Source organism: Sarcophilus harrisii, chromosome 3 (genome assembly GCF_902635505.1).
Source record: "Sarcophilus harrisii chromosome 3, mSarHar1.11, whole genome shotgun sequence".
Classification (NCBI taxonomy): Eukaryota; Metazoa; Chordata; class Mammalia; order Dasyuromorphia; family Dasyuridae; genus Sarcophilus; species Sarcophilus harrisii.
The window spans coordinates 29,022,122-29,041,034 of NC_045428.1; the positions used below are offsets into that span (position 1 = coordinate 29,022,122).

The 18,913-nt window shown below is 38.0% G+C and overlaps 1 protein-coding gene across 9 annotated transcripts in view; it reads right to left on the reverse strand.

The window, feature by feature from the left end:
- Window positions 1-18,913, reverse strand: part of TNIK (TRAF2 and NCK interacting kinase) — a 401,978-nt gene that overhangs the window by 105,146 nt on the left and 277,919 nt on the right. For all 9 annotated transcript variants that reach the window (XM_031957654.1, XM_031957660.1, XM_031957659.1 and 6 more), the window contains exons 11-12: window positions 14,855-14,921; window positions 4,251-4,455 (exon numbers count right to left, since the gene is read on the reverse strand). In XM_031957654.1, the coding sequence (XP_031813514.1) occupies window positions 4,251-4,455; window positions 14,855-14,921 (272 nt within the window). The remainder of the gene's footprint in view (window positions 1-4,250; window positions 4,456-14,854; window positions 14,922-18,913) is intronic.

Sequence of the window (18,913 nt, forward strand, 5' to 3'; positions counted from 1 at the left end):
TGTGACTGCTCTCTGCCTCAGTTTCCCCTTCTATAAAATGGGGATGCAATAAAATGCAATAATTGCATCTACTTCTCAGCTGTAGATCAAATAAAGTAACATGTAAAGAATAATATAAACACGATTATTATTATTAATATTTTAATTATTAATAATAATTACTATTATTATCATTACCAACTAGGGTAATTAGGGAAGTGGAACTTCCTCAAAGAAGTGGAATATGAGTTATACTTTAAAAAACAACTAGGAATTAAAGAGGCAAATAAGAGGGTCCCTCCCAGGTATAAGGAACAAAGATCAAAGACACAGAGGTGGAGAACATCCCATGTCTACTTTCCTGTAATCACCCTCTTCATCAAGCCTTGCTTCTGTGCTAGAAGAAGAAACTTGAGAAAAGGTTGGGAAAAACCAATGTAGGTATTATTTGGGTAGGAAAACACACACTATTTTGATTGGACCATCCGACGCAGGGAGTACAGTGCATGGACTAGAAATCTGGGTGGTGTCAGATTTCTGAGGGCCTTATATCTCAAGAAAAAGTGATTTTCTGCAGTAGAACCTCCATGCTACTAATGTTCTTTTCCCAAGCATCTTCCATTCTGCCTCAGGTCATCACTTAATGTAGAAATTTTCAAAAGTCTCCCCTGAAAATTTTCTAGCGCTGAAGGAAGTGGACTTGACAACATTATAGGCCATCCCTCCTCTTGCCCTAATCGCCTGAGGACTGTGTAGTGGGCTTCTGGGAATTAAAGGAACTCTCTGCAAGAATGGCCAGTCGGACATTGGTGCCCAAACATTCCACCTGATTTCTGAAACAATGAAGGGGAAGCGACCGATGAATGTGAAGTGGAAATGAGGTTTTCTCTTTCACTGACTAAAGCCAGGGGCTGGATCTCAACAAACTATTTCGAGATGATTTGGCCTCCCATACCCACAGCCTTCCACCCTACAACTTGGCACTGACTTCTCCATGAAGCAAGTTAATGATACGGGTATCTATCTTCAGAGGATGGGAAGTGAACCCTGGGCTGTTGATTGTGAATTCAGCACCTTACCCTCACTCACTATGTGCACTCCCAATATTAGAGATGGAAATAGTTAACATTCACATAGCGCTTATAGTTGGGAAAATTCACTTTATGTTTACGATCTCATTGGATGCTCACCACAAAGCTGTGAAGCAGGCAGTGCAGACACTTTGCTTAGTCATTTTGAGTCATATTTCACTCTGTCACCCCTTTAGTTTTTTTTTTTTTTTTTTTTTTTTTAGCAAGGGTACTGGAGTGGTTTGCCATTTCCTTCCCCAGCTCATTTTACAGATGAACAAACTGAGGCAAACAGTGTTTTAGGGACACATAGCTAATGAGTGTCTGAGTCTAGATTTGAAGTTAGATCTTCCTAAATTCAGTCCAGTGCTCTATCCACTGTGGCACCTAACTGCCCTGCAGACCCTACAGACACACTTTACAGAAGACAAAACTGAGGCTTGGGGAAAATCATTTGCCCACCACAATATAGATAGAGACAGGTCTTAAACCTAAGTTTCTTCTAATTCCGAGTATGGTACGCTTCCCGCTATCCTGCCAATATAAATCCCACCAGTTGTACTATTACCTTGCTCCCACCATCACCTTATATCTCTTTTGTATATATCTAGAAAGCAATTGTCAGGAACAGCTCTTTATCACCTCTCACTTGGTGTATTGTAATAGTCTTCTGGCTGATCTCTCTGCATCGTCTCTCCCTGATCCAGTCCACCCTTCACTCAGCTGCCAGAGTGATTTCCCTAAAGCTCAGTCTGCCTTTGTCACTTATTAACTACAAGATCAAATCAAACCCTTTGTCTTGCTTCTAAAGCTCTTTGGGTTCTGAAGAACCCCCCCCCCCCCCCCCCCACTTTCCAGGCTTCTTACAGCCGATCCCTCTCCACACATCTTCTGATATAGTGGCATTGTTCTTTCAACCCCCTGACTGTGGATACTTGCTGCCGGTCCCCCAGTCTGTCTGTCTTCCTTTAAATTCTAATGAAAAGACTCTTCTGTAAGATGCCTTTGTCAATCCCAAAGTAATGCTGGTGCCTTCCCTTTGGACTTCTCCTTCAATTATCCCGCATATAGCTTGTTTGCTTGTCATCCCCCACGTTTGGCCCATGACTTCCTCAAGATGAGAGATCTTTTTGATCTTTCTTTGCATCTTCGTCACTTAGCACAGTACCTGATATATAGTAGGTGCTTAATAAATGCTGACTTAACTTCACATACTTTATGACCCAATCACACTGGCCATCTTGCTGTTCCTTGTATGTAATACTCTAATTTCTGACTATCTGCCTTTTCACTAAATTTCTCTGACACCCGGATCATTTTCCTTTCTGTCTCTATCTTTGGACTTTACTGGCTTCCTTCAAGACTCAGCTCCAATCATGCCTTCTGCATGGGGGTTTTTCCTAGGACACAACCTCTTACTGCCCCCACTTTGAGATTCTCTCTCCAGTCTATGGCACAATACTTCACACATACAATTTTAAGCTGGTATATATTATACACACACACACACACACATATCAGTTTAATAAATAAATATATTTATTTATTATTATTATTAATAAATAAATATATATATATATATACACACACACACATAAACACAGGGCAGCTAGGTGGTGAAGTCAGGAGGACCTGAATTCAAATCTGGCCTCAGATATTTAATACTTTCTGCCTGTGTGACCCTGGCAAGTCACTTAACCCCAACTGCCTCAGAAAAAAAAAATATACACACACACACACACACACACATACATGTAATATGTATATATACACACATGGTATATGCTTTTTTTGTTGAACTTATTTTAGCTCATTATCAATTTCCTGGAACTTTGAAGAAAATAGAAAAGGCTTTAAACTCAATGGGCAGGGGAATGTTGTTAAATTCAACCTCATAAAATTATATGAAAACACATGACACTACAGAAGGTGAAATGGAATCTGCCTTATTAAAGGCTTCTATGAGATTAGGAGCAGTTCAGGTGCCAGAGCCAGCACCTGCAGAATCCCAGAAAGTAAAGGTATCCGAGTACTCATCACCAGTTCACTCCCCAACTAATCAAGGAAAAACTCCAATGGCCTGTTTGACTGTGGCACTCCCCTACTCTAGAAGTATCAGTGGTTCCCTATTACATTTAAAATGAAATACAAGCTCCTCTGTTTAACTTTTAAGGGTTTTCATGGTCTTGCTCCATCTAGCTTTCCAAGATTTTTTCCTGTATATGCTGGATTTTATCACAACTGACCTACTTCATATTCCCTGGCATTTTGATTATTAAATCCTATATTGCTCTAGATACATGTATACATATAAATATACACATGCACATACATATAACATGTGTGTATATCGGACGTCCCTATGTACTTAGAACTTCCTAATAATTAAACCTAAGTTGCTTCAAGTTAAGAATTTTTTTTTGGCTTTGTATCCTAAAGCCTAGCACAGAGAGGTACTTAATAAATACTCATTTATGGACTGACTGTATCCCTAGTGCCTAGCATTAGGGATGCTAATGAATTTTGTTGATAAATTGCTTGTGTTCTCCAGATCTGAAATTCTCACCTATGTGTCCTGGTGTCCCTTAAATTCTGACTAAAAATCCTCTATTCTGTAAGAAGCCTTTTCTCAATCCTCCTGACACAGTCTGACATAGCTTGTCTGTTGAGTCATTTTTCAGTTGTGTCTGACTCTTTGTGACCTAACTTAGAGTATTCTTGGCAGAGATAGTGGAGTGGCTTGCCATTTCCTTTTCCAGCTGATTGACAGATGAGGAAACTGAGGCAAACAGAGTTAAGTGACTTGCTCAAGATATCACAGCTGAATTGTGTCTGAGGTAGGATGAATCTTTCTGACTTTAGGCCTGGTACTCTTATTTGATGAGTGGATACTTACTAAAGACATTGGATTGAATAACATGGAAGTCCATTACCTCTTGAACCAACATCATATTTTTGATAACTAGAATTGTTAAGATAGCTTTTCCCCCATGATTTGTCCGATGCTTCCCATTTCCCAAAGACATTAATAATATATTCTTAAGATCTATTTCCACAAACATTTCTTTCTTGGAGCAAGAAAACTTCCAAGAGGAAGAACTGGAAACTCCTCATTTTTTGTCCCCCTCACCTCAGCCTCTATAGCTGGCCAGAACTGCCCATGCCAGGCGGTAGAGCTGAGCATCCCGGGTCCCTGCCTACCTCCTCCAGCCTGCGGCGCTGCTCCTTCTGCTCCTCAATGCGCTTCTGACGCTCTGCCAGCAACTGGCGTTTATGTTCCTCATTCTCGCGCTGTTGCTGTTCTAGTTGCTGGCGCCGCAGGGCCTCTGAACGTTCTTTGTTGGCCAGCTGAAGCCGCAAGAAGTCCCTTCTCAGGGTGGATTCTCCAGGCAGGTTCAGGATGGAGCTATGTGGGGAGAGAAAAGGCGGTCAGAGACAGGGATGCTAAAAGAAAAGGACGCTCCCCAGGAAAGTGGGATGGCATCACAAACAAGATCAGTTCTTGGCAGGAAAAGCCCAATATTTAGCACATCTTTCTCCATCTACCTGGGGAAGGTGGATCTTAGTTATGGTCAATGTGGGAGCTGCCGGCTTCACACCTCTTATAGTACACTACCATAAATCATCTTTAACTTATTAAAGTGACCATTAGCACCGAATAAATTGGTAATAGAATCCAACTGTTCATTTGGGTAAAAATACTAATAATTACAATGAAGACATTCTTGGTAAATAACACAACATATAGAATCTAGTATGATAGCCATGGATCTAAGAGCTTGAATAGAATTTAATATTTTCTATTTAGTTACAAAAAAAATCATCAATACACCCAACAAAGCCAATTAAGTCAAGGTCATAAACTTTTATTAAATACCTACTGTATGCCCAACACTGCACTAAAGACATCCCAATAGAAAAAAAGGGTATTATATATATAAAATCACAAATGTCTGTTACATAGCCTTTTCAAGAATTTAAAAAAAAATGTTTACTGACTAATTGTTGACTATACTCCAATCACCACTCCTCCTTCTCCTCCTCCCCCAGTTTCTGGGTCTTTAATATGTAAGCTTCATCCTTTCAATGCTGCACTTCCCACTTATTCTCTTTATGTGTTGTCTTATCTCATTGGGATATAAATTTTTTGCGGTCAGCAACTATCTTGCTTGCATATATTTATACTCCCAGCACTTAGTCTAATAGGCATAGGAAATCCTTAATAAAATTTTGCTCTATCATCAATCTATCTATCTAGTTGCCTGTCTCTCTCTCTCTCTCTCTCTCTCTCTCTCTCTCTCTCTCTTCCCCTTCCCTCCCTCCTCTCTCTCCCCTTTCATCTATCTATCTATCTTTCACTTATTCATTCATTTGAAACTACTTCTAAGGTTCAACAAACCCAGAATTTCAAAGAACTAGAAACAACATTACAAAATGCAAGTTATAAAATAACCAACCCCTCTGCATCCTTCCCCCACCACACACTACTCTACATGGGGAATGTGCCTGGTGGTCTGTATAACAGGGACATCTGGCTCCTCTCTTAGGAGCCAAATCCAATTTTCCTTCTGTTCTGGCAGTGATACTACCATCATTTAGCACTTGCCCAGAATGTCCTACAGCCCTTGAAACGGTACTCTGAATTACAATGGGTACTTAAAAGATGGTAGTTTGCTACATTGTCTTAGATTTTTTTCAGATCTTATAATTTTTATAGGAATTACATATAGGGCTACTTTTTTTTTAAAGACCCAATTTAATAGAATCATAGAACTACAGTTTTGCTAGGAAGCTCAGTGTACCTCCAAATCTGCATTAATACATATCCAATAAACAGTTCAACATGTTTTATTGAATTGTAATGGTAGTGCATGCATGCGATAGGTTAAGCATCTATATGATGCCCCCAATTGCTATTATTCTCCCTTCCTAACTATATTGTATTTATCTATCATGGATTTGTTTTATACATAAATGCATGCATATTTAATTTATGGATATATATATGTATATGTGTGTATATATATATATATATATATATGCATATTTTTTTTCCTTAACAGAATGTTAGGCTCTTGAGAGAAAGGTTGCTTTTATTTTCTTCATTTTATTTTATTTGTACCTGGTATATACATAGTGCTTAATAAATGTCTATTCGTTGATTTACTGAAATATCCAAGATTTGGATTAAGGGATATAGAAAAGGAAAGATAAGCCCAAAGAGCTATCTATGTGATGATTATGACAGGAAAATAGACATGAAAAGTGAAAATAAAGGTATCTGGGTAGGGGAATTGATCAGGATTGATTAATTGATTTCCCTCTTGCCCAGTTGAGGCAAACACAGAAAATAACAGGCAGGTTGGTAAAAGACAACATGGGCCTAAAGGATGGTTTATTCTTTAGAAGAGAATCAGATTTTGAAGAAGAATCTAGGTCTTGAGAAGAAATCATTCCTTAGTTCTCAGGGAAGTGAGATACTTTTCTCTCCCTCCTTTCCTCTGCCAATGCTTCCATAAGACATCATGTCTGGTTGTACAGCTACTCACTCAGTAGAAGGTACCAGGCCAGTACAAGGAAAACATTGTGAGTCTAGTAGAATAATCCACCCGGTGAAGATGGAGAAAGGAATAGCTAAGTGGGGCTATAGCCAGTAAGGGCATCAATGGTCTTGGTCATATATGAGTATGGTTCCCTACTATGGAACCCAATGAAAGGGCTTACTCTTTCATTAATAATGTGTATAATTAAGGGACAGTAGTTTGAAGTTACCATTCTTATGATGCATATTAGTAAATAAAATCTTTGAGCTCATTATTCCAGGTGACTACTAATGCATATGTAGAGGCTCAAAGGTCTTAATTTTAGGAGTTTGGGTCTTCCTGAGGACTGATTGTCTGAGTCAGAGCTTGGGGAAAGCCCAGAGGGAGGGCCGCAAATGGAAATGTGGAAAGGCAAAGAAAGTCTTGTCATAAACAACAGTCAATGCCATTAGAATACTATTGAAGTTCAAGGACACATCCTTTCTCTCTGTTACAATGGATAAGTTTATCTTTTAGGGACAGTCTGTTCTATAGGGAGTTTATCGAGAAGTGTTTGTTGAGAAGTGTATATATTGCGTCAAAATAAAATAATGCAGTACATTTTGGAAAACAAAATTAAATAATGATAATTCCCAACTCTCCTCTTCCCATTGCCCTGCTCTACCAACCAACCCATCAAACAAACAGTGTTTGAAATATTAAAGTTGTGGATAATAATTATATGATTTGGAACCAAGGCAAATGACACATCATCATATAACACCATATCCCATTCTCCCTCCCAACAAAGCATTAACAGAAAGGACTTATTTTCCTAAAGGACTGTTATAGTATAGAATCCTTACGGGACCAAAAGCCATCATTTGTGAATGAGGTTTTATCACTGGTAATATCAAGATGAAAACTATTGGTAATATTTCTACTTGTAAATAAAGTTTAATTTATAAGAAAAACTGATGGAGTTAAAGACTCCATTTCCAGTAACTTCCCATTGCTTGGAGAATACAGTTTAACCTTCTGATTGTACCCTTTAAGGTCCTCTATAATTTGACTTCAAACACCTGATCAATCTCATCTCATAATCTTTTCTTTCATAGAGTATTAGGACAGATAAGATGCTGGATCTTGTGAAAGCATGATATGAGTTGAAATCTTTTTTTAAAATTTAGTAACTTTTAATTATGGACATACTCTGAGTCAGTTTCCATAATTCAAAAGAGAATTATAAGTCATAATCACTTCATGGGGTTTTAGTGAAGATCATCTGAGATAACATACATAAAATATAGTATTTGATAATCTCCTCAGTCATTAGGTGGCAAGCTTCTCCAAGGCAGGATAACACTGTTATCTTTATGCTTTGTATATTTATATTTTTAATAGATTTATAGATAGATAGATAGATGCAGATTTATATATAAATATATGTATATATATATAATATATAAAGATTTATATATAGATATAGGTATATATGTATGGTTTATTGTAGTTTACATTTCCAAATATATGCAGAGATAATTTTCAACATTCACCTTTGCAAAATCTTGTATTCCAAAATTTTCTTCCTCTTCCCCATCCCCTCCCCAAGATAGCAGGCAATCCAATAATTCTTTTACACATTATTTTATATTTGTTGAAATGAACAGAATTTAGAATGAAACTAGGAACTGGGGGACTGGGTAGAGAACTTACTCTCCCCACAGAAAATAATATTATAAATAATATTTCAAGCTACTTGTTTAAGCTACTTGAGAATAAATAATTTTAAGCACTAGAATGCAGGTGCAATGTGTATGCTAATTACAAATTAACCTTATCTAATATTCCTCCTAATTTTAAAAAAAATATAGAGAGCAAATGATTGTGCCAAATGAGCATCAGAAAACTGAGCAACCACAAACAGATTAGTGTTGCCATCAAATAAAACTTACAACAAAATTAATCTGGCAGATATTAATGAGCTGCATAATGGTTATTGTTTGTATGGTAATTAGTTCTTATAAATGACTGTAATTTGCATAATTTTATATAGTCAAATTTAGATTTCAATTTTCCCTTTTTTTGTTAATTTTCCAGTATCTATATCCAGCACCAACAGTGACGATTTCTCTATGCACTTTAATCCTTCTCCTCAGCTGTCTATCTTGCCTATCTGTCTGTCACATAAGCACAGAAACACACACACACACACACAAAGATTCTGAATCTTTATGGTCAGAGATCTTTATGACCCCTTCCCCTGACATGGTTTAGAGCTGAGAATTTCTATGTTAAAGTTGGGGCCGGAGGAAGCCCCGGTTCAAAGAAACTATTTATTTGACAGATAGGAGAGTACCATTGACTGGCCTTCCCTGGCCTTTTGGCATTCTACTTGGGCTGTCCTGATGCATCATTTATTGCCGCTTCTAGTATATAAATTCAATTTGTTTATATATGCATTCAGAAATCATTCCTGAAAAATAATATATGTAAATGAATTGTAAACATATATTTATAATATAGATGTATAATATATATATAAAATATACATATAATATATATATATATATAAATATATTATAAAAGTATGTATATAATATATATATAAATGTATCCCTCTAGAGGGGTAGCTAGGTAGTGCCAGAGTTCCCAGAGTGACTGAAATCAGGGAGATACATCTTCCTGAGTTTAAATATGGCCTCAGAAAATTACTAACTGTGTGACTCTGGGCAAGGCACTTAACCAAGGTTACCTCAGTTTCTACACCTGTAAAATGAGCCAGAGAAGGAAATGGAAAACCACTCCTGTATCTTTGCCAGGAAAAACCCAAATGGGGTCATGAAGGATGAGCCACAAGTGAAAAATAACTAAACAACTTCCCTCTAGAATGTTAAGCTATTGCTGTTTTGTTTCCAGTGTCAGGTAGGAGCTTAATGAATGCTTGCTGATCAAATGACTGAGTGCCAGTCTTTGTACTCCATGGTCTTAAGACCAGCCCTCGCTAAATTGGGAGAAGTGTAGCAGCAGATTAGCCACAGGAGCCTGATTTTTTTGTCCCTGGCAATTACCACCTACTTTAGGATGCAACCTACACTGGCAGAGGGCAAATCCTTACCAGGGAAATCAGGGGTGACTGAAATCCTGAAATCTACACAAGGGGCTAGAATGGTTTCTGTTCTGAGAGTAGGCCCTCTCTGGGATTCTTCTCCCCACCTGCAATAACTTGATGTGAGTTGGACCCTCCACACGAGGTAGGGAGGGGCGGCCAGTGAAGGAGGCCCAAGAAGAAATAAGACAGAGGCAAACACATTTTTCTCCTCAATTTTTGCCCCATGAGAGGTTATTTTCAACTGTTCTGAGGCAAATGAAAACTGGGAGCAAAATCATTTTTATTCCACTTGCCTCTTCATATATATAGGCAACTGCTCCAAGACCCTATGCTACAGCGGGGCTGTTTGCTGTTATTCTTACTCTTTGCTAAGTTTCTGGTCTTCTCTCCTGCAAAAATTCTCATTCCCTCTGGAATTGTCTCAGCAGTTTCCATGTATCCCCCCCAGTCTAACCAAGGATTATCTCTTCCTTGAAGCTTTCTTCTTTCCTTCTTATCCTTTTTCTTTGAGCCTTTCTCATGGTGTAGTAAGACTCTAGCTCTTTGTGTATGTCTTATCACCCCTCCTAGGCTGTGGGCCAACTTTCTTTGTGTGTCCCAACCTGGTACCATAAAAAGAACACTTGCTTTGTAAATCTACCTTTGAATCCCACTTCTGACACCAGCTACCTGTATGATCATGGGAAAATCATGTAAACTTCTCCATGCCTCAGTTGTAGCATCTGTAAAATGAGGGGTTTGGATTAGATTGTCTCTAAGATTTTCCCAACTCTAAAATTCTACCTAATAATCAGCACAGAGAGGTCATGGGGTGGTTACCATAGTGTAATGTTTGAACCAAGGCCCTGAAGGAGATTTTGAGTAGAACTTTTATATCTTATACCTGGAAAAAAATTTCTATGGGGACTTGGAAAAAAGATTCAGTTTACTTTGTGCTTAAGGTTATTACAGTGCCCAGAGGTTGGTAGTCCCGGATGGTTGCCAGATTGAAGGAAATTATAGCAACCTCATATTTGACTTTTTTTTTCTTTTTGGTTGCTTTCTGCAGCAATGAATGAACCATCAGCCTCCGAGAGATTTTCCAAAAGTACAGAACAGACAATGTTACTCTCCTGAACAATAGACCCTATGAATGCCTTTTTCTTTTAGGCTCAAAGGCAGATCTTTCTGATGTCTAAACCTGCTTGTAACCTGGTTCTAACTTACCATCCTTATTAGCTATTAATGCTCTCCCTTCTCCAAGTGGTCTTTTCTTGCCATTTCTCACATTTCTCTCCTCCAGCCCTTTGCAAAGATTGTTCCAGATGACAGGAATATATTCTTTCCATATGGAATTCCTGGTTTCATTCAAAAGTCAACTAAAGGCCACTTCTTACTAGAAACCTTTCCCAATCCTCCCTGCTGCTACTATCCCCTCCACCCCAGCCCCCCTACACACAAAAATAAATAAATAAACTGAGTCATTTCAGCCATGTCTGATTCAGTCATGACCTCATTTAAGGTTTTCTTGGCAAGGCTAATGGAGTGGTTTGCCATTTTTTTTGTAGCTCATATTACAGATGAGGAAACTGAGGCAAACAAGGTGAAGTAACTTGCCCAGTGTCACACAGACACTAAGTGTCTAAGGCCAGATTTGAACGCAGTTCTTTCTAAGGCCTGAGGCTTTATCCACTGCACCAGCTAGCTACCCTGAAAATTACCCTGCATTTATTTAGAATATATTAATATGGATTGCTATTATATATTTTATCATATACATTATATTATATAATATAGTCACAAACACATATGCATATACACATATGAAGAGAAAGGGAGAGTTAACACACTGATAAAATAAAAGCTCTTTGAGACCAGGAGTTACTTCACTTTTGCTTTGTACCCTTTAGTACGTTGCCTGCCACATAATAGATATTTAATAAATGCTTATTCTAATGGGACTCTAGGAAATGGTGCCTTCGTGATGAGGTTCCCTAGACATAAACTGACCAGAACATTAGGTGGTCTCTGAAAGCTCGAAAATAAACAGAGATATGTCTTGTTCTCTTCAAGATCGCGTGCCATGAGTGAATGCTACCCAGATCCTAGGCTCAAAAACGAAAACCCCAAAGGTATAGATAAGAAAATGGAAACTGAGAAGAGTGGTGTTAATTAGCCATGGTCAGAATAAGAATCAGAGACAGGATTGGAACTGACTCCAAACTAAACATTAATTCCCCTGGACCACACTTCCTTTGAGATGGCAGAGGTCTCATTGCCCCAGTTAGACTGCAAACTTTCTAAGGTTTGGGTCTCTTCAATCTGCTTTTTTCATATCCCATGCCCCACCTGCCAATGCTTTGAAATCTTTCAGCATTCAACCAATAATTATTGAATACAAGTTCTCCTTTGAAGATTGGCTCATTGTGAATGGTGGTAACTCCGGGTTCCTGTGGCCTAGTGTGGGTGTAGTCACCCTGGATTCTTAAAGAGTTACAGCAGTGAACAGAGCACTAGACTAATGATGCCATTAAAAAATTAAGGACATCTAAGATATATCAATTGGCATGACTTTAGATTTCCTGGATTTCAATCAAAATCACCTAAGCAGGGTAACTTGTTCATGACTCGGATGCTGCTATCTAATTTTGAAAATGTCCCTCTCTACTTTTCAGGAATTCAGTAGGGTTAAAGTTGATAAAAACTTTTTAAAAAGTATATAAAAATTAAAGTTTATTAAGCATATAAAAGCTATAAAGTTTATAAATATAGGATATAAAGTTTATAAAGTATATAAAAAAGTTTCTAAAAGTTCATATAATTATGAACATAATTCTTTTTTTTCTCTTTTTTTTGGCTGAGGCAATTGGGGTTAAGTGATTTGCCCAGAGTCACACAGCAAGCAAGTGTTTGAACTCAGGTCCTACAGACTTCAGGGCTGGTGCTCTATCCACTGCACCACCTAGGTGCCCCTAATGAACATAATTCTTAATTATGATCAGATGGCAGGCCCGTGAGTTGGGGAGAGCCCAGCAAAGGAGCTACATGGACCCAAGCATAGATCAGTTTGAACAATGAATCAATAGTATGAGTGTATTTTAAGTTCCATAACTTAAAATGGCACAAAGACTTTGGGGACACCTCATGTCATTGGTTTTGTGCCTAATTTGCATGAGTGGTCATCAGAAAGGCCGTGAAGTCTCTGGCTGGATAACTTACTGGAAAATAGCATGTGCCAGCGATATTGGACTGGCTACAACTGGAGACACGACATTTGGTATTCTACCTCTGAGGACGGCTTCATTTTCCACATGGTTTCCTGGGAGCCATTATCTTTACACGGCCAAATGAGTTCTGGCCAACATTTAAAGCCTCAGGTGCAAGGAAGGAATTCTTTGGTCTTTGCCCTTGGAAGAGGATACGGCTGAGCTGGCCATCTTTTGGCAGGCAAAGAGTTTACAGGATTGTGGGTTTACCTCTCGTAGGGAAGAAAAATCACAGTGAGGTGTTCACCTCAGGCTTATTGGCTTAAAAGTTCAGAATTGAGGAAAACTTGGAATCAAATTCACCACGGCAGAAAACGCAGGGATAAAAAAATGAGGGAGTGTGATATTGGAGAAAGAGCCCCAGCCCCGGGTTCAAATCTCAGCTCGTACCAGGGGTTAAGATATTTAACCCCAATGGGCCAGAGCTGGTCTGGATGGCTGCCATGATCCTGCCCAACTTTAAAGCTATTACCCTGTAATTTATGACCTCTTAAGTCACCTTTCAGTTCTCAAGTTAGGATCTCTCTGTTTGAGAAAACATCTAGTCGAGGTACTGAGGGGTGACAATGCAGAAAGGATGCAATGGAGGACTTCCAGGCACTATGCTAGGTGCTGAGAGGGCAAAGAGCAAGTAAAAACTAATCTCTCAGAGAGCTTTCTTGATAGGGGAAAGAGATATATAAAAAGATGGAAGTATACTCCTAGATAGAGCTAAGGGGACACAGGAGATAAAGTCTAGAGACAAGAAGACCTAATTTCAAATCCAGTCATAGCTACTTACTAGCTGTGTGACCCTAAGCAAGCCATTTAGTCTCTGTCTACCTCAGTTTCCTTATCTATAAAATGGGGATAATAATAGTACCAAACCCCAAGGCTGTTGGGAAGATAAAATCAGATACATGTAAAGAGCTTTGTGAATCTTAAAGGATGATGGTGATTATGTAACTAACTCAACAAAGAAATCAGGATATCAGAAAAGATTTCGAATGGGGAGTGACACAAAATAAAGTAAGGGATTTATAAAAGGCAAAAGTGAAGGAGAGATTCCCAATCACTGGGGAAAATCTATACAAAGGAACAGGGGTTGGACATGGGAACACCTTATTTGGATCATGGCAAATAGGCCCATTTGATACTAATAATAATAGCTAAGATTTCTGTAGCATTTACTATTTGTCAGGCATTGGACTAAGGAAATCTCATTTGACCTTCACAACAACCCTGGCTAGAACAGAGCTGTGAGGACTGGACCATGACATAAAGTTAGGAAGGTTGGTTTGGCAGCAAGTTTGGAAAGCCCTTAAGTGGCAAAGTGACAAGGTTCTGTGAATATTATTATGGCATGGCCAACAGGAAACTGGTTCCTTTATTTTAACTCCTTCACTTTAATTAATAGATTTAAGTTGTGTACAAATACAGAGACAAGGATCATAGGATCACAGATTTAGAGCCGAGATGGTCCTAAGAGGCTATATAGTATAATCTAGCATTCTCCCGCCCCCCCCCCCTTTTTTTTTAACAGATGAGGAAACTGAGGTCCTGGAGAGGTTGAAATAGTTAAAAAGAAGCCCCATAATACCACCTTTTCTTAGAGTCCCTGGATACTGTTTTCAGAAGTGATATTTGACCCTCATTATTCTAATAAATGCCTTTGTTCTCCACTGATCTTTGTATAAGCAAAAGAACCCTTGACTAGGCCCTACAAACCTAGGGGGACAGAGAAGGGGATACTTAAAATCTGACTCTTTTGTATGGCTTTCTTTAGAGACATTCTCTTGAATACTTAATTATGCTAATGAAGAATGAGCTAAACAAGGTCATTTTTAAGGAGCATTGAAGCAAATAGAGGAAGAGAAAGAGAAGGAGCACCCAAAGGTCAAAGAAGTGTTAGAAAAATGAAAGGGGTGGTTTGGATTTCTTTCTTACCTGGGCTCTCCAGAGTCATTTTCCTCCTCCTCTTCTTCACTGCCGCTGTATTCATATTCCGTTTCATCTACAATTAAATTCACAGGCCATGAGAGTTAAAGGGGATCAGAGATTCTGCTTCATGTTCATCTCCTTCTATCCATTTCTCAAAGGATAACATTGAGAACCAGAGAGGAGCTGTTACTTGTCTAGCATCACATAGTTGGTTTATGACTGAGGAGGCCATGATTCCAAGAGTTTTGGCTTCCAGCCCCAGAACTCTTTGGGACTCTCTACATGAATCATTGGGCTATTTATTGATCCAAGGGCTAAGGACACAAAGACCAATGCCCCACAATATTTTCTTGAACTATCTCCAGATTTTTCTCTTATCGCTACTGTCTACAACAAAAGGATTAAAAATGTTGGAAATTACTCTTTCATTTTGTAGTAACTTTATACAGGAGTGATTTAATTAAATTCAATCATGTAGTTATTAAACAACAAGATGTTCCAAGCACTGTGCTGGAGATAACAGTAGCAATTGAGGCACGGTCACCTCAACTTCATGGGAAAAATGTTCCAAATCACTAATAAAAAGAATGAAAATTAAAGTACCCATCAAATTGTCAAAGGTGAGAAAAGATGAAAATAGTTGTTGTTGGATGAGGTAAAGGGAGGTAATCAGTGTTTATGGAATTGTGTTTTGGTCTAACCATCCTGGAAAAATTACTCTAGAAAAATAACTAAATTATTAATATCTGATCTAAAGAGACTTGATCTTAAAATCAGGATTATCAGAAATGAAGTCCTGTCTTGGACTATGTAATCCATTTACAAAAGGCAGTAGGTCCCTTCCTGAATCGATAGGGAAAGGAATTCTCACTGGGACTTCCCAGTACCAGTAAAAGCATAGATCTATGTCCCTGATCCCTCAAAATAAACACTGGAAAATAGATATTTAAATAGCACTCTAAATTTCACAAAGTGTTTCAAATAGATTATTTCATTTAAACCTCAAAACAACCTTTGTGTGGGTATTGTGATTGTTTTTTCAATTTTATGGATGAGGAAATTGAGGCTCATAGATTTTTGTCATTTGCCCACGGTCACATATTTTCTAAGTATCTATACTCCAATTATTCCTGACTCTAGGTACGGTATCATTTTTTAAAAATTGATTTATTTAATTTTTAATTTATGGAATAAAAATCTCCATAACAAAGCATAATTAAAATAAAGATGATTGCATATGAAATTACAAGTTCCTTATGTATAACTTGCTATTCCTTTTAAATGTACAATACAGTTATCATGTAAATTTCTTTCTTTCTTTCTTTCCTTTTTTTTTTTTTTTGACAAGAATTTTAGCTATGATTTCTGTGGACCTACAATTTGTCCACAGACTATAACTTGATAAACCAGCATGTGTGTTATGCAAAGTTTTAAAAACTCTCCAATTTTATATTGTCTGACCACTCCCTAACCACCCCCACCAACTTCTACCCTTCCTACCCCTGGCTCTGCTGTTACTATTAGGCAGCTGCTCTAGGTTAGGAAATGCAACTTTCAAGAGACCTGCAGTAGACTGCTCATGAGACTGAGGTCACATTCTTCCTGGGAGCTGAACCGTACAGAGACTGCATGGGAGGACCTGAAATTTATGAAGTATTTTTACTTAGCTTAAATTACAGGACAATTTAATTGATTGGTACCTAAAAGAACTATCAGAAAAGCAAAGGAAAAAAAAAATCAGAAGTTGAAAAAGTTTAGGAGTGTTATATTCCATGGATGAACCCAGGGAGCTTGCTCAAGGTCACATATGTTCCAAGTGACAGACACCTGAGATTTCAACTTAGGTCTTCCACCCTAATCACTTTTTTATAAAGTATGATGCTGAAGCTGTTGTTGTACATTTGCCTTTTGTCTGTACTTTTCTTATGCTCAGTCAATCAATTATTCATTCATTTATTTGTTCATCAACACACACGTATCAAAGGTCTACTGTCAGGCGTCATCCAGGGTAATCTACGGAGCATTTCTGAGCTTTTGCATCACCTCTTTCTTTCTTTTACCCAGAATACACCTGCCCCTAGTGCCCTGAGCTTCCTTAAAAGCTGAGATCAAATGCCGCCTTCTAAGGATTGTGCTAATCAGGTCCCTGCCCCTTCCCCAAACTGATTTCGGATTTTATCAACAGTTACTATACATTTATATGTGTACACGTTGTTTCTACCAATAAAACAGAGGTTCCTTGATAAGCACTAAACATTTCCTTCTTGTCACTATATCCTCAACTTCTAGTATAGTACTTGGCACATAGTAGGAATTGGTTTATGGTTATTAATATTGTGCACAGAACATCATGCTAGCAACTGGAGGAGAGGTAAAGTTTAGATAAGATATGGCCTATTTCCTCAATAATAATAATAATGATAGACATTGATGAGAGGCAATATGATATAACAACTAAAGCCAGACTTTATAGTAATCTCTCTCTCTCTGTTTCTCTCTGTGTGTGTCTCTGTTTCTCTCTGAGCATCTCTCTCTCTCTCTTTCTCTGTGTGTGTGTCCTATTTCTCTCTGTGCATCTCTCTCTCTCTCTCTCTCTCTCTTTGTTTCTCCGTGTGTATAGCTCTATTTCTCTCTGTGTATCTTTCTCTTTCTCTCTCTCTCTCTCTCTCTCTCACACACACACACACACACACACACACACACACACACCTTACCTGGCCATTAAATTAATATTCACATAGGTGTAAGTACAACAAGTTTGGGTATCTCCATTTTACAGATGATAAAACTGAGTCTAAAAGGCCAAGTGATTTGGCTAAATTCTCATAGCTTATAAAAGATGGAATTTGGACCCAGTTTTTCCTGACTCACAGTTTTATCCTCTTTGTCATACAAAGTATACAATCTTAAAAGAAGATAAGACTCCAGCACAAATAGCAATGCTACTTAATATCATATAAGTGCGTCAGAACACTCTCAAATAATGTGGTACAGGAAACAAGTAGGAGATGAGTGTGTGTGTATGTGTGTGTGTGTGTGTGTGTGTGTGTGTGTGTGTGTAAAAGATGTACACATTTGTCTTCTTCACTATAAAGGCATGTGACTAAATATAATATTTCATGGTTCCATATTGAAACTTCAACTGAAATGAACAAGTAAAGAATTCAGAGAGGCATGTGGAATACTTATTTGATGAAGAAGATTATGGCAAAGTAAAGAATCACATTAATCTAATTATTTCTCACCTCTAGGGAAAAACCTTCATTTATTAGACTACCTCATTTTAATACTTTGCCAGAATCTGTTGTGATTTCTTTTGTATTACTGAGAAAAATGAGCAGATGTCAATATTTCTCATAGAAAATAATTTCATTTAAAAATAAAAAAGAACATAATAAAGGATAGAATTGTAATACTCTCTCGATCATTTGTCATTGAGAAGACTGAAAGTAGGATGAACAAAGATTAAAAGAAACAAACTGAGTCACTTTCACATAAAGGGCTTCAAGTGGATGGGATTTAAGTATCAGATATTATATCTTGTTTTGGTACTTGGAGATTAGCAGTGGCCCTCTGGGAGATCCTAGCCATGAGAAAGATTAGATGCCTCTTTAAGTCATCATGAAACTCTTTGTAAACTCATTCCTCAGCATCCTAATGACTATCTGCAGCTTTTAGATAGTTCTCAGTATCTAGATTTCATTCATTGTGGCATTTCCTCACCCTACATTAGACACAATAATAACAGGACCTAGATCAAAAGTGATTTCAGCTATATATTAATTGGATCTTGGGCAAATGGATTCAGTAGGGGGTTCCTTCTGTAAAATGAGAAAGTCTGGACCAAAAGATTTTTAAGATCCTTTTAAGCTCTAGATATAAGTGCTAAAGAAGAAAAGAGCTCAGAAGATGCAGTAGATTTCAGTAGAAAGAGCCACCATCTTGGAATTAGACTTCTTGCCTACTCCCATTGGAATACAAGCCCCTTGAGGGCAGGGACTGTTTCATGTTCCCTCTCTATTATTGGTGTCTAGCATTTACTGAGGCTTGGTCAATGCTTATGGA